This window comes from Rhinopithecus roxellana, chromosome 8 (assembly GCF_007565055.1).
Source record: "Rhinopithecus roxellana isolate Shanxi Qingling chromosome 8, ASM756505v1, whole genome shotgun sequence".
Lineage (NCBI taxonomy): Eukaryota > Metazoa > Chordata > Mammalia > Primates > Cercopithecidae > Rhinopithecus > Rhinopithecus roxellana.
Window position 1 is genome coordinate 42,651,510 of NC_044556.1, and position 26,860 is coordinate 42,678,369.

General features: G+C 44.8%; 1 protein-coding gene across 1 annotated transcript in view; it reads right to left on the bottom strand.

Moving 5' to 3' along the window:
- TDRD10 (tudor domain containing 10) overlaps window positions 1–26,860 on the bottom strand; it is a 53,142-nt gene that overhangs the window by 11,672 nt on the left and 14,610 nt on the right. The window contains exons 5-6 of the mRNA XM_030937206.1: window positions 16,053–16,123; window positions 14,950–15,106 (exon numbers count right to left, since the gene is read on the bottom strand). Coding sequence (XP_030793066.1) covers window positions 14,950–15,106; window positions 16,053–16,123 — 228 coding nt within the window. The remainder of the gene's footprint in view (window positions 1–14,949; window positions 15,107–16,052; window positions 16,124–26,860) is intronic.

Sequence of the window (26,860 nt, forward strand, 5' to 3'; positions counted from 1 at the left end):
CCTCCAGTGTTCTCATTATTATGTGACTGCAAATCCTGATCACTATTGAATCAAGTCCTGTGTTATTTTTTATTCTTAAGCAACTCTTTTTTTTTTTTTTTAAGATGGAGTTTCGCTCGTATTGTCCAGGCTGGAGTGCAATGGCACAATCTCAGCTCACCGCAACCTCTGTCTCCCAGGTTCAAGCGATTCTCCCGCCTCAGCCTCCTGAGTAGCTAGGATTACAGGCACATGCTACCACACCCAGTTAGTTTTTGTATTTTTAGCAGAGACAGGGTTTCACCCATGTTGACCAGGCTGGTCTCGAACACCTGACCTCGTGATCCACCCAACTCAGACTCCCAAAGTGCTGGGATTACAGGTGTGAGCCACCACACCCAGCCTGCAACCTTTTCTTAGGAATTAACTGCTGCTTTTTCCCCAGTCCATTTACTTGGATTTCCTTGAATCTTTGGCTAAGTTTTCCTGTAATTTTCAGTGACCCTTTTCCCTTTTTCTTCCTGTCAATGTCACCCCTAGAGTCTCACCCTGTCCTGCTCTGTTCTGGACTGCCTGTGGCCAATCTGGGAAGCCTCTCATCTCTCTCCCCTTGGATCTGGGTTGGATACCAGACCCTGTCTTGTTTTGGCTTTACTGACTCATTTTTGTTGGAACACACTCCTTCATCGCTTTCTGAGAACACGTATGTGGGGCACACATTTTTTGAGACCCTACCTTTCTGAGCAAATCTTTTTCTACCTTTTAAAAAAAGTGACAGTGTCTTACTTGTTACCCAGGCTGGAGTGCTGGCACAATCATAGCTCACTGCAACCTCAGACTCCTTCAGCTCAAGTGATCCTCCCATTTCGGCCTCACCAGTAGTTGGGACTACATGTGTGTGCCACCACATCTGGCACATTTTTTGAAGACAGGGTTGCCCAGGATGTTCTCAAACTCCTAGCCTGAAGCAGTCCTCCTGCCTCGGCTTCCCAAATCCCAAATCCCAAAGCACTGGGATTACAGGTGCACACCACTGCAGATGGCCTACCCATACATACACACACACACACACACACACACACACACACACACACACATATATATATATATATATATATATTTTTTTTTTTTGAGATGGAGTCTTGCTCTGATGCCCAGGCTGGAGTGCAGCAGCATGATCTTGGCTCACTGCAACCTCTGCCTCCTGCGTTCAAACGATTCTCCTGCCTCAGCCTCCCAAGTAGCTGGAATTACAGGTGTACACCATCACACCTGGCTAATTTTTGTATTTTTAACAGAGATGGGGTTTCACCATGTTAGCCAGGCTGTTCTCAAATTCCTGACTTCAAGTGATCCGCCCATCTTGGCCTCCCAAAGTAATACCCTTATTCTTGACTGACTTGTTTGGACTTGGGTATTATTTTCCTGAAGAATTCAATCACACTACCTGATTCCATGTCCTTCAATGTGGATTCTCTTCCTAAGGCTTATCCCTAGTATTCTAAAATACTTCTGTAAAGTGCCTTCTTGTAGGTTTTTATTTTCTCATTATCCTGGGCGCTCATTGGCTGCTTTGTATCTGAAAACTCACATCCTTCCCCCATGGGAAATTATCTTACATCATTTGATAATCTCTCCCCCATGCTGACCTGAACTCTGCCTAGATGTGTGTGTTGTGCTACGTAAGCTGATCTTCTAATTTTACCTGTTCTTTTCTTTAAAACAATTTTACTACAAAATATTTCAATCAACAAATCCTCTCCCAAAAAAGCAATAAGAAATCTTGACAAACTGTCAAAAACAACCACTTTAGGACTCTGGAAATTGACTGAAGCATACTTGAAATTGAACACATCTATTAAAAAGAAAACAGTAGCCGGGCGCGATGGCTCAAGCCTGTAATCCCAGCACTTTGGGAGGCCAAGACGGGTGGATTACGAGTCCAGGAGATTGAGACCATCCTGGCTAACACAGTGAAACTCCATCTCTACTAAAAAAAATACAAAAAAACTAGCCGGGCGATGTGGCCGGCGCCTGTAGTCCCAGTTACTCGGGAGGCTGAGGCAGGAGAATGGCGTAAACCCAGGAGGCGGAGCTTGCAGTGAGCTGAGATCCAGCCACTGCACTCCAGCCTGGGCGATAGAGCGAGACTCCGTCTCAAAAAAAAAAAAATAAAATAAAATAAAATAAAAAGAAAACAGTAACAATGACGACTGACCTTCGTATGAAAACAGTGGGCATCTGGGGCTTCCCCACTCCCTGCTCCTTTGGCAGATAGTTCTACCAGGATGGGCAAAACCACAGAAACCAGGAGCATCAAAGGTGGCTGACTTGATTGGTGCAGGTGATGGAAAACCACCAGGTGCCTGGGTGTTGTCAGAAACTGCCACCTTGTGGTAAGCAACGGGAAAGCTGCAGCCTGCGGATGTGGTCCTGCTGGCTTTTATGCATCTTCATCTACAAAATGCCTATTCCTAGCTCTTGCCCATATTTCTATTAGGTTGTTTCTTTCTCGCACTGATTTCCAGGCATTTTCATCCTGTTTTTTTATTTTTGTTTTTTAAAAAATAACCTAGATCTTAGCCCAGGAACTGGCAAACTTTTTCTGCAAAGGGCCAAATAGTAAATATTTTAGATTTTGGGGGCCTTACTGTCTGTCATGAGTCCACTCTGCTGCTGCAGTGAGAAAGCAGTCACAGGCAATCTGTAAACAAATGGCTGAGGCTGCATGCCAGGAACGCTTCACGGACACAAACTGAATTTCATACAATTTTCATGTGTCATGAAATGTTCTTCATTTTTTTTCCCATTTAAAAATACGGCTGGGGGTCTCACACCGATATAATCCCAGCAGTTTGGGGAGTGCAGGGGAGAGGATTGCTTGAGCCCAGGAGTTCAAGATCAGCCTGGGCAACATAGTGGGACCCTCTACAAAAAGAAATTTGTAGAGTGGGATCTCTACAAATAGAAAATGAAAAAAATATACATATATATGGCTGGGCCCAGTGGCTCCCCTGCAATCCCAGCACTTTGGGAGGCTAAAGCAGGAGGATTGCTTGAGGCCAAATTAGCTGGGCATGGTGGTACACACCTGTAGTCCCAGCTACCCATGAGGCTGAGGCAGTATTGCTTGAGCCCAGCAGTTCAAGGTTGCAGTAAGTTCAGACCACGCCACTGCACTGAAGTCTGGGCAATAGAGCAAGACCCTGCTCTAAAAATATAAATAAATAAAAATCGTTCTTAGAACCTCCACTCTGAGAAGATGAAATATACATACTTCATCTTAGTTCTGTTAAACACAACTAAGAGCCCGGGACATTACATATAAAACAAACATAAGAAGACTCTGAGAGGTGGAGAGAAGGGAACAGGCTGGCCAGAGACCTTGGAACTCAGGGTACAACGTGGTGATGACTTCTCTGGGTTTTCCTTTTGCTCTATATATTCCAAACTTAGAACTGAAGAGGCCAGCAACCCAGAAACACCAATAGGCACAGAAAAAAAAAAAAAAAAAAAAGCCCCAACAAAAGCCTGCTCTTTCTAGCCAAAGCACCAGAAAAGAGACAGGCTAGGAAGACAGAACGCTTGTAGATAATAACTCCTCTACTCCAGCTAAACGCCACCAAAAAGGCGAGCCTACCTCCACGCATGCCAGCAAAGACAGCATGCAGGGCTCAGACTTCTGCCCTCATGAGGCTGGGATGAGTCGCCCAATACCCCTACCCTGATCACAAAGGGCCAAGCAGGCAGCCAGGGATTTCATCCCCCACCCAATAACGAAACCGATCTCTCCCTACGGCCACCCTGCCTGGGTGTCAATATAAACTACTTGGGAACCTGGACTTCCATACCCACCTCACAGACAGAAAGCCCCCAATCTCTCCCTATTGGGGTGGTGTCAGAAGAGGTGTAGTGGAGAGTCAAGACTTTACCCAGGGGTAATGAAACCATCCAAGCCAAGATGTCAGTGGAGACCACAAACCAGAACTAGCAGTAACAAGGGGCTCCCTGCCGCCTTAGAGGCTGAGTAGGGAGCCTGACTTTCATTCTCACCTGGCAGCAGCGAGGCAGTAGTGTGTTCCTCTGTGGCAGTACCGTGTTCCCCTGTGGGAGCAGCATCAGAGGAAGCCAGCTAAAACGCAAGGAAGAGAAAGCCAGCTAAAACTAAAAAACAAAATCTAGTCCAGCAACATAACAAGAAAATGTCCAAGTTTCCAGTGAAACTCACTCATCATACCAAGAACCAGGAAAATCTCATGTGGAATGAAAAAAGACAATTAACACCTGCCAATGCCGAGACGACACTGGTGCTGGCACTACCTGACAGACATTTTAAAGCAGCCATGACAAAATACTTCAAGGAGCAATGACAAGCACCTTTAAAACAAATGAAAAAAAAATAGAAACTCTCGGCAAAGAAACCAAGTCTCAGCAAAAAACAGTATTTAAAAATGGAAATTTTAGGCCAGAAGTGGTGGCTCACACCTGTAATCCTAGCACTTTGGAAGGCTGAGGCGGGAGAATCACTTGAGGTCAGGAGTTCAAGACCAGCCTGGCCAACATGATGAAACCCCATCTCTACTAAAAATACAAAAAAATTAGCTGGGTGTGGTGGCGGGCCCCTGTAGTCCCAGCTACTTGGGAGACAGAGGCAGGAGAACCGTTTGAACCTAAGAGGCCGAGGTTGTAGTGAGCCAAGATCGTGCCAATGCACTCCAGCCTGGGTGACAGAGTGAGACTCGTCTCAAAAAAAAAAAAAAAAAATTTAAACTGAGAAATACAATAACCAAGTAAACTCTACAACAGAATGGAGGACCAGAAGAAAGAACTGGTGACTGAAAGGCACAGCAATAAAAATTACGCAATCTGAACAACAGAAAGACGGTAGACCGAGAAAACCTAGATTCAAAAAGGCAAGTGAACCCAAAACAGCAAAAGCACGAAGAAATGCACCCCAAGACATATCATAATTAAACTTCTGAAAACTAAAAACCAAGCAAAAATCTTGAATGCAGAGAAAAACAATTTGAATGACAACAGATTTTTCATCAGAAACCATGGAGGCTCAGCTGGGTAATCTCAGCACTGTGGGAGGTTGAGGCAGATGAATCACTTAAGTCTAGAGGTTCAAGACCAGCCTGAGCAACATGGTGAAACCCCACCTCTGTTTCAAAAGAAAAAAAAATTTTAATGAAAAAAATCCTTAAAAAAAAAAAAAAAAGAAAGAAAGAAACCATGGAAGCCAGAAGAAAGTGGCACAATTATGTTTCCAGTTTGAAATAAAAAACTATTTATCTAATGAAAATGTTTTTAGGCCAGACACTTCATGCCTCTAATCCCAGCATTCTGGGAGACCAAGGCGGGCAGATCACCGCAGGTCAGGAGTTCAAGACCAGCCTGGCCAACATGGTGAAACCCTGTCTCTACTAAAAATGCAAAAATTAGCTGGGCATGGTTGTCAGGTGCCTGTATTTCCAGCTCCTCGGGAGGCTGAGGCAGGAGAATCACTTGAACCCAGGAGGCAGAAGTTGCAGTGAGCCAAGATCGTGTCATTGCACCCCAGCCAGCCTGGGCAACAACAGCGAAGACTCTGTCTCAGAAAAAAAAAAAAGAAAAAGAAAATATTCTTTAGGAATGAAGGGGAAATTAACACATTCTCAGATAAAGGAAAAGTAAGAATTTGTTACTAGCAGACCTACCCTAGGAGAACAGCCAAAGGAAGTTCTCACAACAGGAAAGAAATGATAAAAGGTAGAACTTTGGGACGTTAGCAAGTAAGAAAGAAGTCTGGCGCGGTAGCTCACACCTGTAATCCCAGCACTTTGGGAGGCCAGGATAGGCAGATCACCTAAGGTCAGGAGTTCAAGACCAGCCTGGCCAATGTAGTGAAACCCCGTCTCTACTAAAAATATAAAAATGGCCGGGCGCGGTGGCTCACGCCTCTAATCCCAGCACTTTGGGAGGCCAAGATGGGTGGATCACGAGGTCAGGAGATCGAGACCATCCTGGCTAACACGGTGAAACCCCGTCTCTACTAAAAAACACAAAAAACTAGCCGGGCGAGGTGGCGGGTGCCTATAGTCCCAGTTATTCGGGAGGCTGAGGCAGGAGAATGGTGTGAACCCGGGAGGCGGAGCTTGCAGTGAGCCGAGATCCGGCCACTGCACTCTAATCTGGGCGACACAGCGAGACTCCGTCTCCAAAAAAAAAAAAAAAAAAAAAATATATATATATATATATATATAAATTAGCTGGTGTGGTGGTGGGTGCCTATAATCCCAGCTACTTGGGAGGCTGAGACAGGAGAATTGCTTGAACCTGGGAGGCAGAGGTTGCTGTGGGCCAAGACCATGCCACTGTACTTTAGTCTGGTCAAAAAGAGCGAAACTCCGTCTCAAAAAAAAAAAAAAGAAAAAAAGAATGAACACAGAAGGCCGGGCGCGGTGGCTCAAGCCTGTAATCCCAGCACTTTGGGAGGCCGAGACGGGTGGATCACGAGGTCAGGAGATCAAGACCATCCTGGCTAACATGGTGAAACCCCGTCTCTACTAAAAAATACAAAAAACTAGCCGGGCGAGGTGGCAGGCACCTGTAGTCCCAGCTACTCAGGAGGCTGAGGCAGGAGAATGGCATAAACCTGGGAGGCGGAGCTTGCAGTGAGCTGAGATCTGGCCACTGCACTCCAGCCCGGGCAACAGAGCGAGACTCCGTCTCAAAAAAAAAAAAAAAAAAAAAGAATGAACACAGAAAAACTACGGGTAAATATTACGTTGGTGCAAAAGTTACCGCAGTTTTTGCTATTACTTTTAATGGCAAAAACTACACTTACTTTTGCACCAACCAATACATCTTCCTTCTCCTCCTGAGTTTTCTGTTATATTTGACAGTTGAAGCAAAAATTATGTTTTCTAGTCAGGCGTGGTGGCTCACGCCTATAATCCCAGCACTTTGGGAGGCTGAGATGGGTGGATCACCTGAGGTCAGGAGTTCAAGACCTGCCTGGTCAATATGGCAAGGTCTCTACTAAAAATACAAAATTAGCTGGGTGTGGTGGCACATGCCCGTGATCCCAGCTACTCGAGAGGCTGAGGCAGGAGAATTGCTTGAACCTGGGAGGTGGAGGCTGCAGCAAGCTGAGATCATGCCACTACACTCCAGCCTGGGTGACAAGAGGAAAACTCCGTCTCAAAAAATATATATATATATAATTCTTTCTGACTTGGATCTAAATGTATATAGAGTAAATATTTTATTTCAAATACAACTGCATTATTAACAGGGAAAGGTAAAGGGAAGTAAATAGATGTACTCAAACTGGTAAAACCAACGTGAGTAAGCTGTAAGTTATATGTATATAATGTAATAATGTAACATCTAGCACAACCATTTTAAAAGGTATACAAAGAGATGCACTTAACACTATAGATAAATAAAAATGGAATTCTACTTATTTTTATTATCATTACTTTTTTTTGAGACAGAGTCTCACTCTGTAGCCCAAGCTGGACTGCAGTGGCGCAATCTCACTCACTGCAACCTCTGCCTCCCGGGTTCAGGTGATTCTCCTGCCTCAGCTTCCCGAGTAGCTGGAATTACAGGCGTGCACCACCACACCCGGCTAATTTTTGTATTTTTAGTAGAGACAGGGTTTCACCACGTTGGCCAGGCTGGTCTCTGCCCGTCTCAGCCTCCCAAAGTGCTGGGATTACAGACATGAGCCATTGTACCCGGCCTATTTATTATTTTTGTTTTTTGTTTTTTTTTTTTTGAGACGGAGTCTTGCTCTGTCGCCCAGGCTGGAGTGCAGTGGTGCAATCTCGGCTCATTGCAAGCTCTGCCTCCCGGGTTCATGCCATTCTCCTGCCTCAGCCTCCTGAGTAGCTGGGACTACAGGTGCCCGCCACCATGCCCGGCTAATTTTTTGTATTTTTAGTAGGGATGGGGTTTCACCATGTTAGCCAGGATGGTCTCGATCTCCTGACCTCGTGATCCACTCGCCTCAGCCTCCCAAAGTGCTGGGATTACAGGCTTGAGCCACCGCGCCCGGCCTATTTATTATTTTTATGTTTAAAAAAATTTTGTGGCAGGGCACAGCATGTCACACCTGTAATCCCAGCACTTTGGGAGGCTGAGGTGGGCGGATCACCTGAGGTTGGGAGTTCTAGACCAGCCTGGCCAACATGGTGAGACTCCATCTCTACTAAACATACAAAAAAATTTGCTGGGCATGGTGGTGCATGCCTGTAGTCCCAGCTACTAGGGAGTCTGAGGAAGGAGAATCTCGAACCCAGGAGGCAGAGGTTGTCCAGTGAGTGAAGATCGTGCCACTGCACTCCAGCCTGGGCAACAGAGCAAGACTCCATCTCAAAATAGATGAGGTTTCCCTATGTTGACCAGGTTGGTCTCAAACTTCTGGCCTCAAGCCATCCCTCACCTTGGCCTCCCAAAGTGCTGTGATTACAGGCATGAAGCCACTGCACTCAGCCTGGAATGGAATTCCAAGAAATGGAATTCTAAAAAATGTTCAAGTAAGCCTCAGGAAAACAGAGAAACAAAAACTGTAGAACAGACAAAAAGTAAAATGTTCTGTATTTGGACTGGGTCAATGTTACTATCCTGGTTGTGATCGTTTTTGTAAGATGTTACACTGAGAAGAAACTGGATAAAGAGTATATGGGATCTTTCTGTATTGTTGTTACAATTGTACGTGAATCTGCTATTAATCTCAAAATAAAAAGTGTAATAAAAAAGCACTTTTAGCTTGTCAGCAGTATAAAAATGGGCAATAGGCCATATTTGAATCACTGGCCAGTCTATGACACCTTTCCTGATCCTTTGTTATATTATTGCAAATATCTTCTCCCAGTTCTCAGCTTGAATTTATCTTCCTTTATACATCAACTTTCAAAGAAGTGGTCTTTATTTTAACTTATCCATCTTTTTTTTTCACCTGATGCTTTATGCCTTGACAAATCCTATCTGAGATCATATCTGGTAGGACATCTGATAAGATCATCTTCACTGAGATCAAAAAGATATTCGACTACGTTTCTTCTAAGTTTTTAAGTTTTGCCTTTCATTACCAAGTTTATAATCCACCTAGAATTTTTGTGCAGGGGATAAGGTAAGGATATAATTTCATAGTTTTCTTCATGAATAAGCAATTGTCCCAGTTCAGTCTACTGAAGTGTGTATCCTTTCCCCAGAGATCTGCCACTCTACCTGAATAACAGTTTCCGGGTACGAATGAGCCTCTTTTTGAGTTCTCTGTTATATGTTATTGGTCAAACTGTCTGGCCCTAAGCCAATACAGCTGGTCTTCCGTATCTGTGGTTTCTACATCCACAGATTCAACAAATATTAAAAAAAAAATTCAGGGCCAGGCGCAGTGACTCACGCCTGTAATCCCAGCACTTTGGGAGGCAGAGGCGGGTGGATGACCCACATCAGGAGTTCGAGACCAGTCTGGCCAACATGGCGAAATCCCGTCTGCACTAAAAATACAAAAACTAGGCGGGCGTGGTGGCAGGTGCCTGTAATCCCAACTACTCAGGAGGCCAAGGCAGGGAGAACTGCTTGAACCCAGAAGGCAGAGGTTGCAGTGAGCCGAGACTGCGCCACTGCACTCCAGCCTGGCGAGTGAGTGAGACTCCGTCTCAAAAAAAAAAAAAAAATTCACGCAGGGTGCGGTGGCTCACACCTGTAATCTCAGCACTTTGGGAGGCCAAGGCGGGCAATTACTTGAGGTCAGGAGTTGGAGACCAGCCTCGCAAACATGATGAAATGCCACCTCTACAAAAATACAAAAATTAGCCAGGAGTAGTGGCGTGCGCCTGTAATCCCACCTGCTTGGGAGGCTGAGGCAGGAGAACTGCTTGAATTCAGGAGGCAGAGGTTGCAGTGGGCTGAGATCATGCCACTGTACTCCAGCCAGGCGACAGAGCAAGACTTTGTCTCAAATAAAAACAAAAAAAAAAGTGAAAGTTTTGGTTTTTTGGTTTTATTTTATTTTATTTTATTTTATTTAGAGAAAGGGTTTCACTCTGTTGCCCAGGCTGGAGTGAAGTGGCATTATCATAGCTCACTACACCTCCCAGGCTCAAGTGATCCTACCACCTCAGCCTGCTAAAGCGCCTGTAGGCGTGAGCCTTTGTGCCTGGCTAGATTTTTTTTTTTTTAATTTCAATAATGTCAACTTTTTTTTTTTTTCTTTTTTGAGATGGAGTCTCACTTTGTCGCCAGGCTGGAGTGCAGTGGCACAATCTCAGCTCACTGCAACCTCCACCTCCCAGGTTCAAGCAATTTTCCTGCCTCAGCCTCCCAAGTAGCTTGGGACTACAGGTGCATGCCACCACCACGCCTGGCTAGTTTTTCTTTTTTGTTGTTGTTGTTAGAGACGGGGTTTCACCATATTGGCCAGGCTGGTCTCGAACTCCTAACCTTGTGATCCGCCCACCTCAGCCTCCCAAAGTGCTAGGATTACAGGTGTGAGCCACTGCGCCCAGCCTTTTTTTTTGATACGGAGTCTTGCTCTGTTGCCCAGGCTGGAGTGCAGTGGCGCAATCTCAGCTCACTGTAACCTCCACCTCCGGGGTTCAAACAATTCTCCCTGCCTCAGTCTCCCAAGTAGTTGGGACTACAGGCACTCACCACCATGCCCGGCTAATTTTTGTATTTTTTAGTAGAGATGGGGTTTTGCCATGTTGGCCAGGCTGCTCTTGAACTCCTGACTCAGATGATCTGCCCACCTTGGCCTTCCAAAGTGCTGGGATTACAGGTGTGAGCCACCGTGTCCGGCCATTAATGTCTACTTTCTACTTGGATTTCAAAATGTTTGCACCTACTTCTTCAATCAACTCTTAGCTCATTAATATTCAACCTTTCTTCTTTGCTCCTCTAAGGTTGGACGAACCTCTAAATATTGCCTTCACTATATCCCGAAACTTTTCAGGGGTAGTATTTTTCTCATTATTCAGTTCTAAGTGTTTTTAAGTTTCTTTATAATTTCTTATTTGACCCATGTGTTGTTTACATAGGAATGTTTTTAAATGTCCACATGTATGGGGATTTTGTGTTCAGCTTTTGTGTACTTATTTCTAATTCAAAAGCAGTGGGAACACTGGAAAATCATCTTTATCCCAAGAGGAAATAAAAAAGTGAGAGCCATGATTCTCTTTTCCAGTATCTGGTTCCGGCATGACACAACTTAACTCTCACCCCAAACAACTCTAAAACTGGACAAAATACAGGAACTCACCGTTTCCAGCATAGAACTAATGAGAGTAGATGGCAGAGGGCTGTTTCCTGAGCAAAGGAAAGCACATGAGCGCCACATTCACCCTGGCCTTCTGCCTGGGGACATTTTCCCAAACCACAGCAAAGGGAAACAGAGCCCAAGCAGAAAGTGGCTGTCTCACTGGGCAGCAACAGAGTTTGGGTGACAGGAATCTGGGGACAGAGGACCAGAGAGGAAAGAGCCACACAGAAATCCAAGGAATCTAGGTGCCTACCTCAGGTCCTTGGTTGAGGCCTAAGCTGTCCGTGGTGCAGGACAAGTACCAGGAGGCCTTAAAGAGAACAGCTGCTGTGAAGGTGGGGGAGAGGGCACTGAGAGAGGACACAGATGCCGGAGGTCTCACAGTGCTGGAGACAATGGAGTTCCAACCCAACAAGGGGGACAGACCTTGGCAAGCACCCGGAGCACTCACCTGAGATCCTACAAAAGCCAAGCCTTAGGAAAAATGATATTACCCAAGAAGAAGGCTCACAATGAAACATTCCAATCCTAACTATGACACACACACAAAAACCCTTAATAAGATAAAAGATCTGCTAGTAATTTAATCTTTGCTAGAAAAATTTCAATACCATTTAGAGGACAATAACATAAGTCTCCACGATACAGCATCCATAATGTCCAACATACAATAAAAAATTACTATAGGCTGGGTGCAGTGGCTCAGCTCATGGCTATAATCCCAGCACTTTGAGAGGCCAAGGTGAGCAGATCACTTAAGCCCAGGAGTTTGAGACCAGCCTGGGCAACATTACGAAATTCCATTTCTACAAAAAATACAAAAATTAGCCAGGCAAGGTGGTGCATGCCTGTAGTCCCAGCTACTAGGGAGGCTGAGGCAGAAGGATGGCTTGAGCCCAAGAGGTGAAGGTTGCAGTGAGCCGTGATTGAGCCACTGCACTCCAGCCTGGGTGACAGAGCAACAGCCTGTCTCAGGAAAAAACAAAAAACTATTTGTAAAAGGGCCTGAAAATTTTACCTGTAATCAAGGAATAAATGTCAATAGAAGCAGATTCACAAATGACTCAAATGTGGGAATTAGCAGAAAATGATTTTATAATAACTACAATAAAAATATTATCTTAAAAAAAGAGACAAAATAGGTGAAAAGATGAAAAAGTTCAGCAGATAAATGGAAAAAAAGAACCAAATGGAAGTTGAAAAATATCTAAAATGGAAAATTCATTAGATGGGCTTAAGAGCAGATTGGACATAGGAGGAGAAAAGATCAGATAATTCCAAAACAGGTCAGTTTGGAACAGTGGGAAAGCCTGTGACCATACACACATACTGAGACCAGTTAGCAAGGTTGTGTGAATGTCTTCAGGGGCTCAGACGGTGGGTTCAGAATAGGCAGAGGGCTGGCTTCAACTAGGATTGGTGTTCTGTAAGCTATAACCTAGTGAGAAAAGGGCAATGGAGTTGAAGATGTTTGAACTAAGGTAGTTATTGACTATAGAATTTAGGCTAAGAGGAAAATGAGAGAACAAAGAGAATATTGAATAATGAAGAAATGGTGGGGTCAGTGGACTTTGGGTGCCTATGTGTGCCAATGCATCAACTGTTAGACTGAGGCTATAGAGCCTTGCTACTAAAATGTGGTCCCAGAGCCCGCAGCATCAGCACCACCTGAAGCTTGTGCAAATTCCCAGGCCCTACCCTACATGTATTGAGTCAGAATCGCTAAGGCTAGGACTCAGAAAGCTGTGTTCATAAACTCTTTTGTTGATTCTGATGCTTGTTAAAGCTTGAGAACCATTCTTTCAGAGTAAGAGAGCTGCAAAGACTAGGAGACAGTGCAGAGTGGTATGCTTGAAATGGTTACAGTGATGACAAGGTCTGAAATACAGCTACGGGAATGAAAAACTGTGACTAAGTGGAAGAAAAGATCATTAAAGATACAATAATCCAGGTGGGGTGCAGTGGCTCATGCCTGTAATCCCAGCACTTAGGGAGGCTGAGGTGGGCAGAGCATTTGAGGTCAGGAAGGAGTTTGAGATCAGCCTGGTCAACGTGGTGAAACCCTGTCTCTACCAAAAAACACAAAAATTAGTCAGACATGGTGGTTCACACCTGTAGTCCCAGCTGAGGTGGGAGAATCCCTTGAACCTAGGAGGCAGACGTTGCAGTGAGCTGAGATCGCTCCACTGCACTCTAGCCTGGGTGACAGAATGAGACCCTGTCTCAAAAAAAAAAAGATACAACGGTCCAGGAAGTAAGTGACTGGACTCTTAGATGAATCATCCATGTGGATGCTAAATTTGCATGATGATAAAACAGAAAGAAAATGAGCCAGAAGCAGAAGTTTTCGGTGAAGGGCATAACACAGAAGAGCAGACAACTGCTACTAGGAAGGTTTCTAAGCAGTATAGTCTGACAGTTTGCCCTTTCAAAGAGGGCTTAAGAGAGAAAGAAAGAGAAAGAGTTTGAAATTAGCAAAGGGAGTCACCTCTGACAATCTTTTTTTTTTTTCCGTTTATAGAGATGGGGTCGTGCTATGTTGGCCAGGTTGGTCTCAAAGTTCTGACTTTAAGCCATCCTCCCGCCTTGGTCTCCCAGTGTTGGGATTACAGGTGTGAGCCATTGCGCCTGGCCCACCTCTGAAAATCTTATTGTAGTCAATAATTGGAAAATCTTATTGTAGTCAATAATTGTAACCCATCTCTCGGCCTCCACCTCCAACCTCTCTAGCTCTATGGCTGACCTTGTTAACTGCCAGCCATAGGCATGCTCTGCTTCCTTGCTGACAGAACCACAAGTTTAACAACAATGTGTCTATCTTTCAAAACTACATCTCTCAGCATCTGTGCACTTAAGGCCATGAGTTACAGGGACATCCAGTGAAACACAAGCAGAACTGTGGTCAGGGCTTCTGGAAAATGCACCTTTTAAGCGGACACAGGCCCCTTTGGCCCTCTGCTTCTCCCCTTCTTCCTTCCTAGAACCCTGATACCACCATGGAGGCCCCAGGGCAACCCTGGACTCCCTACCTCCTGACTTCGACAGGAAAGAAAAACAAATCGCTAATTTGTTTAAGCCACTATTGTTCAGATTTCCTCATATGTGCAGCCAAGTCAGCTTCTAGCCCTAACACTTCAGGCTCTGGAATGGGATCTTTTTCTCCTGGTTCACCTCTGTGTACCGAGAATGGGCCTTCCTCCTTTTGAGGGAAGTTCCCAGGGGTTAGTTATGGACCTTATCTTCTCCGCCTGCAGAGGCAGCCTCCACCATTAACTGCCCCTCATACCTCATATTTGGCAATGTTTATCTTCCTGCCAGGAAGAACTGGATTTTATTGACTTTTGTCTTATACTTCACACCAGCAGCCAGAACAAGGCTGTACAAACAGTAGACACTCAATGTCTGCTACATTAACAAGGAAAACCTAAATTTCAATATTCCAGGTTGAAAAAGCCCTTACTGAATTGCCTAATGACTCTTTTTATCCTTGCCAAAAATATAGTCTCCTTAATTTACAAATTCCAAGTTTTCTGCATCTGACCTTACTTCTGAATGTTAAAGGCCATAAAAGTTCCCTGATTTCACCCAAGACCCTGCCTGCTTCTCCACAGTCAGACTGGACTGGAGGTGGATGAAAGCACTGAAAGCAAAGTCAGCCACACTCCAAAGGGTGAAAAGGGAACGCCCCAGAGCAGAAAGGCCAGAAGACATACCAGTGGCACCCGGGGCTGCTGTGTCACATCAGGGGTCCTCTTGGAGGACCTTCTGCTTGTATTCACGAATAGTTTTCGCTTGTGGAAGAGTTTGCCATTCAGCTCCTGGATTGCAAGTGTCACTTTCTGCATGGAGCCCAGATCTACAAATGCAAAGCTGAAAAGGGAAGAGAGAGAGGGCGGCTTTGAGCACATCTCCAGAGAAGCCCAGAGCTGCAGGGAGGCACCAAGCCCAAGCTGGAAGGGCAGTGTCCTCTCTCTCTGCAGTGACAGAATACGAACAAGTAGGCTACAAGTATGTCTGGACTTGGGGCTGCACCACTGTGAGATACTGTCATGGGCCTCTAAGGAGCAGAAGAAATGAGCTGACTTTCACTATGCAGCACATGTCTATGACTTTGAGTTTCATTAATACTACTGCCCCAAAAGTTCAAAGCAAGCCAGCTGTGGTGGCTCACATCTACAATCCCAGCACTTTGGGAGGCCAAGACAGGAGGATCACTTGAGTCCAGGAGTTCCAGACCAGCCTGGGCAACATGACAAAACCCCATCTCTACAAAAAAATACAAAAATTAGCCAGATGTGGTGGTATACACCTGTAGTCCCAGCTACTTCGGAGGCTGAGGTGGGAGGATTGCTTGAGCCTGGGAGGCGGAAGTTGCAGTGAGCCAAGACTGTACCACAGCACTCCAGCCTGAGCAACAGAGCGAGACCTTGTCTCAAACAAACAAACGTTCAAACCACTTTTTACTGCCTTGAAAATAAGAAAGGGAAAATACAAGTAGGTCTGGTTTTCAGGAACAACTAAGGCTAAGGGTGGTATAGTAACTTATCTCAAGTCAGAAAACACAGCAAGGGCATGACCAAATATATACCCAGGTCTCTGGACTTCTAAGCCAGGACTGTGTTGATAAAGACAGTATTCGCTGCTGGGTCAGAAGGTTAAATATGGAAAGGGGGTTTCCCAAATATTCCTTTGCCAAGTCACAGTGGGTGTGGATGTGGCGGTTGCTGGGCTAGTCTGCAACGTGAGTGCATCACCAAAATGAACAGGGAGGAAAGGAGCTGCTTCCCAAAGAAAACAAAGGAAGAACAGTCATTACCATTTGCAGCCATTCTGGATTTTGTGGACATCAAGGGGGTTGAAGTCCTTTAGAAGGTACAGAATTTCTTCCTACAACACCAGGGTTTAAAAGAGAGAGACCCAGAGACATAACTTACAAACAGTTCTCAAGGTTTCAGATCCCCAGACAGCAAGTCTGGATCCAATTTAACCCATATTTAATGAGGATCTATTATGTGCTGTATGTGCCAGATTTTGTAGGATACACAAGAAAGGCCACAGCCCTGTCTTCAGTGAAGCTCAAGCAGGGATGCAGACAAGACAATCAAGTAAACAGACCGTTTCATCACTGCACATACAGCTGGCTATGGGTGCACACGTCCTGTCATTTAATCCAGATTTGGAGGGAAAGGAGGTGGTCAGGGCATGCTCCCAGGAGGAAGTGACTTCCGAAGCTTTGCAAGTACCTCCTCCTCACTGCTTCTCAACCCTGCCTGGCCTCTGCTCAGGGATATGGTTCCCTTCCTCTTCCCCAGACACTTCCCCACACCCTTCTTAACTCCTCTCCTAGTCTGCCCTCAGGCCATCTTCCTCACTCCATCCCCTGCTCCCCATCCTGCTCCACGAGCTTGGGTTGCTGTCTACACAAAGGCACCAACCTCCCCTGCTTTATGATAATGTCTACGCCACCCTGAGGCCTTTTTGAGCTATACCCTATTTTTTCTCTTTTCTGCCAAACTTGTAGAAAAAGCCGTCTCCACCTAATGCCTCCTTTCCTCCCTGCCCACTCCCTTCTGACTGCCTGCGCCAGGCTGGTTCCAGCCCTACTGAAATGCTTTCTTGCAGGTCACAGACGTGCGCTTGCTGCCCACTGTGATGGCTTCACTTCAGGCTTCAGCTCTTTCAACTCCTGCCTGTACCCCTCAATACTTCCTCCTTCCTTGGCTTCCCCACAAGAGTGTTAATGATTATAACATTTCACAACCACGATGAAAACCAATTTTTCTCTGGAAAACTCTATTTTGGAAAAAATTTATATTTATACCATCTTCCAAAGTCACTTTGTTGGCTCAAGAAAATAGAAATGCATTATGTATAACTCATTTTTCTCAGTCTTCATGTTTATATTATGTTTACATTCAAATTTTCTAATTTGCTTTATCTTAAATATTTAATGTTTATTACACATGAATCTACAAGATGCTGAGCAACAAGCAATTTGTGAGAACGAGCAATGTGTGCTTAGCATTTTCAGTTTACCAAGCACTTTTGTATCCTTTATTCCATTTGGTTTTCACAACCACCCTATAAAGTGCACATTATTACTACACTCATTGCACAGAGGCATAAAATAAGGATCAGAGAGGTTAAATGATGTCTCTACAGCTATATAGCCAATTTAGAAACAGGACTTGAACTCCAGACTCTGAACTTCAAATCCTACATTTTTTTTTTCCATTATATCGTGCAAAATCAGAGTTTTCTTCTCAGGTTTTACCATTACTAAAACAAAATAGAAAACTAATATTTTGGCAGGTATGAGGAAACCATAATCTTGGGCCAAATCCAGTCCACCACCTTTTTTTGTAAATAAAGTTTTACTGGAACACAGCCATGCACATCCATTCACTTATTGTCTACAGCTGCTTTCAGGTTACAATGGCCTTCAACCCATAAAGTATTTACTATGTGGCCGGGCACAGTGGCTCAAGCCTGAAATCCCAGCACTTTGGGAGGCTGAGGTAGATGGACTGCTTGAGTCCAGAAGTTCAAGACCAGCCTGGGCAACATGAGACCCTGTCTCTACAAAAAATACAAAAAATTAGCTGGGCATGGTGGTGCATGCCTATAGTCCCAGTTACTCAGCAGGCTGAGGTGGGAGGATTGCTTGAGCCCAGAAGTAGAGGTTGCGGTGAGCTGAGATCATACCACTGCACTCTAGCCTGGGCAACACAGCAAGACCCTGTCTCAAAAAAAAAAAAAAGGAAAACAAAACAATAAAAAGCATTTACTATCTGACCCTTTACAGAAAAAGTCTGCAAACCCTTGTGCCACAGCAGTGGTTCTCTATTCCGACTACAGACAACATTCAGTTGGGGAGTAAATACTTTTTCTCTTTTAATTACCAGTGCAACACCTAGCCCACTCCAGGTATACAAAACCAGAATTGCTGGGGTTGGGACTAAGGCATCGGTGTTTCTTAAGAAGCTCCCCAGATGATTTCAATACACAGCCAAGATTGAAAACGAAAATGACTGTTCCATGGTTTCAGATTTAGGAAGCACGAGTTTCCAGAAAATATGCCTGAGGGTGAGAGAAGGATCTCCCTCGCTCCCCTCAACACACACACACAAATACTAAAAACCCAATGACATCTTTTCATCCGTGGAATTTCTTTTTTATTTTCTTTCTTTCTTTTTTTTTTTTTTTTTTGAGACAAGAGTTTTGCTCGTCGCCCAGGCTGGAGTGCAAAGGCGCAATCTCAGCTCACTGCAACCTCCACCTCCTGGGTTCAAGCAATTCTCCTGCCTCAGCCTCCCAAGTAGTTGGGATTATAGGCGTCCGCCACCATGCCCGGCTAATTTTTTGTGTTTTTAGTAGAGATGGTGTTTCACCATGTTGGTCAAGCTGGTCTTGAACTACTGACCTCAGGTGATCCGTTCGTCTCAGCTTCCCAAAGTGCTGGGATTACAGGCATGAGCCACTGCGCCCGGCCCATCCATGGAATTTCAATCAGTGTTATCAGTGAGGGTGCCCCATCAGCAGATGCTGCTACAGTTGATAGTTATCACTAGGAATTTCTAAAATCTGAAAGTATGCCCTAATTTTGACATTTTTTCCTGCCCCTTAACAGTTTAATTTGTTTATTTAAAAATGTTTTGATCGGCTGGGCACGGTGGCTCACATGCCTGTAATCCCAGCACTTTGGGAGGCTGAGGCAGGCAGATCACAAGGTCAGGAGATCGAGACCATCCTGGCTAACACAGTGAAACCCCGTCTCTACTAAAAATCCAAAAAGAAATTAGCTAGGCATGATGGCGGGCGCCTGTAGTCCCAGCTACTCAGAAGGCTGAGACAGGAGAATGGTGTGAACCTGGGAGGTGGAGCTTGCAGTGAGCCGAGATTGCGCCACTGCACTCCAGCCTGGGCGACAGAGCAAGATTCCACCTTGAAAAAAAAAAAAAAGGTTTTGATCAATCATAGATATGAAAGGAGGTTTGGCATTAAGCTAAAATTGCCTCATGCCCCATAGGGAATTCTACATCTCATTTTAAATCATAAAAGTAACTTACCAGAACTTTTTAAATTACAAAGACATTGAATGTTTATTGTAGAATTTTTTTAAAAAAACACAGATAAGCAAACTAGAAGTATTGTTCATAATCCTGCCACCAAAATATGAACACTGCACATCTACTATAAATATCATGAAATCATACTGTACCTTCTGCTTTGTAACCTATTTCACTTAAAGACACACCCCTTTCAGTCAATCACCACCAACCACATGGTTTAAAGGATCTATAGCCTGCTATTAGTTAGGGCACCACCACTGACTCTGTGCCAGACAGGCAGGAGATTACTGCAGTCACCTATGTGCTAAGTAATTTCATGCCAATCCAACTGGCAGCAATTTATCAGTTGGGCAACACCAAGCATTCATGACAGAGGAACCCTGTGCTGCTGGTGGGAGTGCCAGTCAGTCCCCTTCCTGGGGGGACTGTGAGGTCCAGCTGTGAGGACCATGCGGCCCTGATGCCCCACACCTAGGTACTGGCTCCAGAGGCACTCACACCTCGCACACCAATACGCATACAAGCCGGTTCACTGAAGCTCTGCTTAAGGTAGCAAAAACTAGGAAAATATTAGTTTGAACCATGTGAAATTGATGATTTTGCAGATTAAAAAAATGATCCAAGCCGGGCACGGTGGCTTAGGCCTGTAATCCCAGCACTTTGGGAGGCTGAGGTGGGCAGATCCCGAGGTCAGGAGTTCCAGACTAGCCTGACCAACACGTCTACTAAAAATACAAAATTAGCCAGGGATGGTGGCGGGTGCCTGTAATCCCAGCTACTTGGGAGGCTGAGGCAGTTCCTTAAACCCCGGGGGGCGGAGGTTGCAGTGAGCCGAGATTGCACCACTGCACTCCAGCCTGGGCAACAAGAGCGAAACTCTATCTCAAAAAAAAAAAAAGTCCAATACCAGCTATTTCATATGGTACAACCTAAGAACTGGAATGTCTATTTGCAGGTAAACACACTGTGGTAGGTTCATACAAAGGAATATTGTAACAGCCGAAATTACTGCCTAGAGCTGCACATGCCAACACGGACATGATCAAAGCAAGCCACAGACAAACATGCAGACAGAAGGTGAGGGATCAACAACCACCTGCCCAGCACCTCAGCTCCCTGCTTTCCAGGGAATACCCCAGACATGGTCATTCCCAATGCCTACCCCCAAATGACAGCTTTGAACCCCGCACTCTCTGACCCCCTCCTATCTTTGCCGCTCACACCTCTGGTTCTCCAACTCCTTTCCTCAGTACTGTGACCCTTCAGACTCCACCGCTTTCCACCCTCCTGCAAACTCCTGACTCTGACCCTTTTCTCCTAACCGTCCTGCCCCACCCGAACCTACAATGTTCTTGCTGTGCCTTTTTTTTTTTTAGTCGGGGTCTGGCTCTATTGCCCAGGCTGGAGTGCAGTGGCATGATCTTAGCTCACTACAGCCTCTGCCACCCAGGCTCAAGCCAACCTCCCACCTCAACCTCCCAAGTAGCTGAGATTACAGGTGTGCGCCACCATGCCTGGCTTATTTCTGTATTTTTCATAGACACAGGGTTTTGTCATGTTGCTCAGGCTAATCTGAAACTCCTAACCTCAAGCAATCCACCTACCTGGGCCTCCCAAAGGGCTGGGATGACAGGCGTGAGCCACCGTGCAATGCTCCTGGCCCCCTGCTGTGCTCATTAACCAGCTTAGGTGCCTGGGTCTGTCACTGCAATCACTACCTGGTGTTCAGTACTTCATGGCATTCCTACTACCTATTCCTCATCATCAGCCCCCTACTCTCCCAGAAAAAACTACCATACATACTTTGCACATCCTTTCTATTCAGCAGAGAACCCTGATTTTTATTTCACTAAGAGAAGCAACCAAAGGGGAACTTTCATTCTCCCACCACCCCCGCATCTGTACTCATCCCTCTATGTGGAAGACCTCTCTCTGCCCCCATCCCTTCCTTCCCACCTTCTCGAGGCCTCTGCTGCTAAATCAGCTCCTCTCTTTCCAGCATCAGTTTCCCTCTCCATTGGATGAGTATACGAATTCACTGTGTTAATACTTATTACACATAACATCTCAGACCCCCTACACCCCTCCAGCTACCACTCCATCTTCCTGCTCTTCTTTTTGACTAAAATCCTTGAAAAAGTCATCTACGCTATCTTCACTTCCTCTTACTCTTTCATTCAAAAGATACTTATTAGGTGCCCACTCTGCTAGAAATGTGTTAGCTGCAGAAAGCAGAGCCCTCCTGGGCTCATCTTTTATGGGGAAGAGATCATCACTAAGAGGAGTAAGTAGCAGGTGGCAGGGCATGGTGGCTCATGCCTGTAATCCCAGCACTTTTGGAGGCTGAGGCAGGCAGATCACCTGAGGTCAGGAGTTTGAGATCAGCCTGGCCAACATGGTGAAATCCCGTCTCTACTAAAAAATACAAAAATTAACTGGGTGTGGTGGTGGGTGCCTGTAATCCCAGCTACTCGAGAGGCTGAGGCAGGAGAATCGCTTGAACCCAGGAGGCGGAGGTGGCAGTGAGTCAAGATCGCACTATTGCATTCCAGCCTGGGTGACAAGAGCGAAATTCCATCTCAAAAAATAAAAAAATAAGAGGAGTAAGTAGCAGGTGTGGTGAGTTCGATGGTGGAAAGTATTAAGGAGACATAGAGCAGGAAGGACAGGAAGAATGGGGGCTGCAACTGAGGGAGAAGAGCCAGGGAGGGCCTCTGAGAAGGCCAGCTCCGAAGCAGAGCAGTGAGCAGAGGAAACTGCAGGTGCAAGGCCCTATGGCAGGTTCTGGGCTGAGCAAGGAGGCCAGAGAAACTGCTGTGGAGCAAACAAGGAAGAAGACAGGAGCGAGGCAGGCACAGGGAGTGGTTCACGCAAGGCCACAAGGGACTCTGCTCTTCCTAAATAAGAAGGGAAGCCACTGGAGGCTTCTAAGTGGAGCGGGGCCAAGACCTGCTTGCCACTTTATGGGGTCACTCTGGCTGCTATGTTAAGATTAGACTGCAGGGGGGCAGGGCAGAAGCAAGAAGAGCGGGCTGGGTGCGGTGGCTCATATCTGTAATCCCAGCACTTTGGGAGGCTGAGGCAGGCAGATCACTTGAGCCCAGGAGTTTGAGACCAACCTGAGCAACACGGCGAAATCCCATCATAAAAATTAGCCAGAGGCTGAGCGCGGTGGCTCACTCCTATAATCCCAGCACTCTGGGAAGCCAAAGTGGGCGGATCATTTGAGGTCAGGTGTTCGAGACCAGCCTGGCTAACATGGTGAAGCCCTGTCTCTACTAAAAACACAAAAATTAGCCAGGCGTGGTAGTGCACGCCTGTAACCCCAGCTACACGGGAGGCTGAGGCAGGAAAATCGCTTGAATCCAACAGGCAGAGGTTGCAGTGAGCCAAGATCATGCCACTGTACTCCAGCCTGGGCAACAGAGTAAGGTTTCGTGTCAAAAAAATAAATACATAAATAAATAAATAAGCCAGGTATGGTGATGTGTGCCTGTGGTACCAGCTACATGGGAGACCGAGGTAGAAGGCTTGCTTGGGCCTGCATTCTAGCCTGGGTAACAGAGCAAGACCCTGTCTCAAAAAAAAAAAAGACAAATGAACTAAGATCCCTGGCAGTAATCCAGATGGGACAGCAGTGGGTTGGCCGGGGTGCAAGCAGTGGTGTGACAATAGGTGCCAGGTTCTGGATGTAGGTAATTTTTTTTGTTATAAAATAATTCCAAACATACACAGAAGTAGAGAGTACAATAAACTCCCACAAGTCCATCACCATGCTTCAACCAGCACCCCCATTCCGTGTGTTTCCCGTCTCTCCACCCCTTATTCACCAGTGTCTTAGAGAATCCCGGGCATTCTGTCATCTCACCCTTAAATACTTTAGCCTACTCCTCAAAGAGGCATTTTCTCACTAGACACACCATTATCAAGCTAAGAAAAATAATGTCTTACTATCAACAGGTAAACCTCACCAATTGTCTCAGAAATGTCTTTTTGTGGTTTTGTCCAAAACAGGATCAAGACAAAGGCTACTCATTGTATTTCACTGTCATTTCTAAGTCTCTTCTATTTTATTTTATTTTTGAGGCAGAATCTTGCTCTGGTCACCCAGGCTGGAATGCAGTGGTGCGACCTCAGCTCGCTGCAACCTCCGCCTCCCAGGTTCAAACAATTCTCCTGTCTCAGCCTCCCGAGTAGCTGGAATTACAGGTACCCACCACCATGTCTGGCTAATTTTTGTATTTTTAGTAGAGATGGGGTTTCACCATATTGGTCAGGGTGGTCTCAAACTCCTGACCTCAGGCAATCCACCTATCTTGGCCTCCCAAAGTGCTGGGATTACAGGCATAAGCCATCACACCCAGTCCCTAAATCTCTTCCAAATCTCCTTAAATCTCTATCAGATCTACTTCAATTTTTCCACAACTGACTTGTTCTGGAAATCAGGTCAGCTGTTCTATAGACAAGAGTGCTACTGCTTTATGGCGGCATTATTACTTTTTTATTTTTTATTTTTTTAGGTTTTCTTTTTTTTTTTTATTATACTTTTAAGTTCTAGGGTACATGTGCACAACGTGCAGGTTTGTTACATATGTATACATGTGCCATGTTGGTGTGCAGCACCCATCAACTCGTCAGCACCCTTCAACTCGTCATTTACATCAGATATAACTCCCAGGGCCATCCCGCCCCCCTACTGCCTCCCCACAACAGGCCCCAGTGTGTGATGTTCCCCTTCCCATGTCCAAGTGATCTCAATGTTCAATTCCCACCTATGAGTGAGAACATGCGGTGTTTGGTTTTCTGTTCTTGCAATAGTTTGCTGAGAATGATGGTTTCCAGCTGCATCCATGTCTCTACAAAGGACACAAACTCATCCTTTTTTATGGCTGCATAGTATTCCATGGTACATATGTGCCACATTTTCTTAATCCAGTCTGTCACTGATGGACATTTGGGTTGATTCCAAGTCTTTGCTATTGTGAATAGTGCCAGAATAAACATACGTGTGCATGTGTCTTTATAGCAGCATGACTTATAATCCTTTGGGTATATACCCAGTAATGGGATGGCTGGGTCAAATGGTATTTCTAGTTCTAGATCCTTGAGGAACCGCCATACTATTTTCCACAATGGTTGAACTAGTTGACAATCCCACCAACAGTGTAAAAGTGTTCCTGTTTCTCCACATCCTCTCCAGCACCTGTTGTTGCCTGACTTTTTAATGATTGCCATTCTAACTGGTGTGAGATGGTATCTTATTGTGGTTTTGATTTGCATTTCTCTGATGGCTAGTGGTGATGAGCATTTTTTCATGTGTCTGTTGCCTGTGTGAATGTCGTCTTTTGAGAAATGTCTGTTCATATCCTTTGCCCACTTTTTGATGGGGTTGTTTTTCTCTTGTAAATTTGTTTAAGTTCTTTGTAGGTTATGGATATTAGCCCTTTGTCAGATGAGTACATTGCAAAAATTTTCTCCCATTCTGTAGGTTGCCTGTACACTCTGATGGTAGTTTCTTTTGCTGTGCACAAGCTCTTTAGTTTAATTAGATCCCATTTGTCAATTTTGGCTTTTGTTGCCTTTGCTTTTGGTGTTTTAGACATGAAGTCCTTGCCCATGCCTATGTCCTGAATGGTATTATCTAGTTTTTCTTCTAGAGTTTTTATGGTATTAGGTCTAACATTTAAGTCTCTAATCCATCTTGAATTAATTTTCATATAAGGAGTAAGAAAAGGATCCAGTTTCAGCTTTCTGCTTATGGCTAGCCAATTTTCCCAGCACCATTTATTAAATAGGGAATCCTTCCCCCATTTCTTGTTTTTGTCAGGTTTGTCAAAGATCAGATGGCTGTAGATGTGTGGTATTATTTCTGAGGGCTCTGTTCTGTTCCATTGGTTTATATCTCTGTTTTGGTACCAGTACCATGCTGTTTTGGTTACTGTAGCCTTGTAGTATAGTTTGAAGTCAGGGAGCATGATGCCTCCAGCTTTGTTCTTTTGACTTAGGACTGTCTTGGCAATGTGGGCTCTTTTTTGGTTCCATATGAACACTAAAGCAGTTTTTTCCAACTCTGTGAAGAAAGTCATTGGTAGCTTGATGGGGATGGCATTGAATCTATAAATTACCTTGGGCAGTATGGCCATTTTCACAATATTGATTCTTCCTATCCATGAGCATGGGATGTTCTTCCATTTGTTTGTGTCCTCTTTTATTTCACTGAGCAGTGGTTTGTAGTTCTCCCTGAAGAGGTCCTTCACATCCCTTGTAATTTGGATTCCTAGGTATTTTATTCTCTTTGAAGCTATCGTGAATGGGAGTTCATTCATGATTTGGCTCTCTGTTTGTCTGTTACGGGTGTATAAGAATGCTTGTGATTTTTGCACATTGATTTTGTATCCTGAGACTTTGCTGAAGTTGCTTATCAGTTTAAGGAGATTTTGGGCTGAGACGATGGGGTTTTCTAAATATACAATCATGTCATCTGCAAACAGGGACAATTTGACTTCTTCTTTTCCTAACTGAATACCCTTTCTTTCTTTCTCTTGCCTGATCGCCCTAGCCAGAACTTCCAACACTCTGTTGAATAGGAGTGGTGAGAGAGGGCATCCCTGTTTTGTGCCAGTTTTCAAAGGGAATGCTTCCAGTTTTTGCCCTTTCAGTATGGTATTAGTGTGGGTTTGTCATAAATAGCTCTTATTATTTTGAGATACATTCCATCAATACCGAATTTATTGAGAGTTTTTTAGCATGAAGGGCTGTTGAATTTTGTCAAAGGCCTTTTCTGCATCTATTGAGATAATCATGTGGTTTTTGTCTTTGGTTCTGTTTATATGCTGGATTACGTTTATTGATTTGCGTATGTTGAACCAGCCTTGAATCCCAGGGATGAAGCCCTCTTGATCATGGTGGATAAGCTTTTGGATGTGCTGCTGGATTTTGTTTGCCATTATTTGATTGAGGATTTTTGCATCAATGTTCATTAGGAATATTGGTCTAAAATTCTCTTTTTTTGCTGTGTCTCTGCCAGGCTTTGGTATCAGGATGATGTTGGCCTCATAAAATGAGTTAGGGAGGATTCCCTCTTTTTCTATTGATTGGAATAGTTTCAGAAGGAATGGTACCAGCTCCTCCTTGTACCCCTGGTAGAATTCGGCTGTGAATCCATCTGGTCCTAGACTTTTTTTGGTTGGTAGGCTATTAATTATTGCCTCAATTTCAGAGCCTGCTATTGGTCTATTCAGGGATTCAACTTCTTCCTGGTTTAGTCTTGGGAGAGTGTGTCCAGGAAATTATCCATTTCTTCTAGATTTTCTAGTTTATTTGCATAGAAGTGTTTATAGTATTCTCTGATGGTAGTTTGCATTTCTGTGGGGTTGGTGGTGATATCCCCTTTATCATTTTTTATTGCGTCTATTTGATTCTTCTCTCTTTTCTTCTTTATTAGTCTTGCTAGCGGTCTATCAATTTTGTTGATCTTTTCAAAAAAGCAGCTCCTGGATTCATTGATTTTTTGGAGGGTTTTTTGTGTCTCTATCTCCTTCAGTTGTGCTCT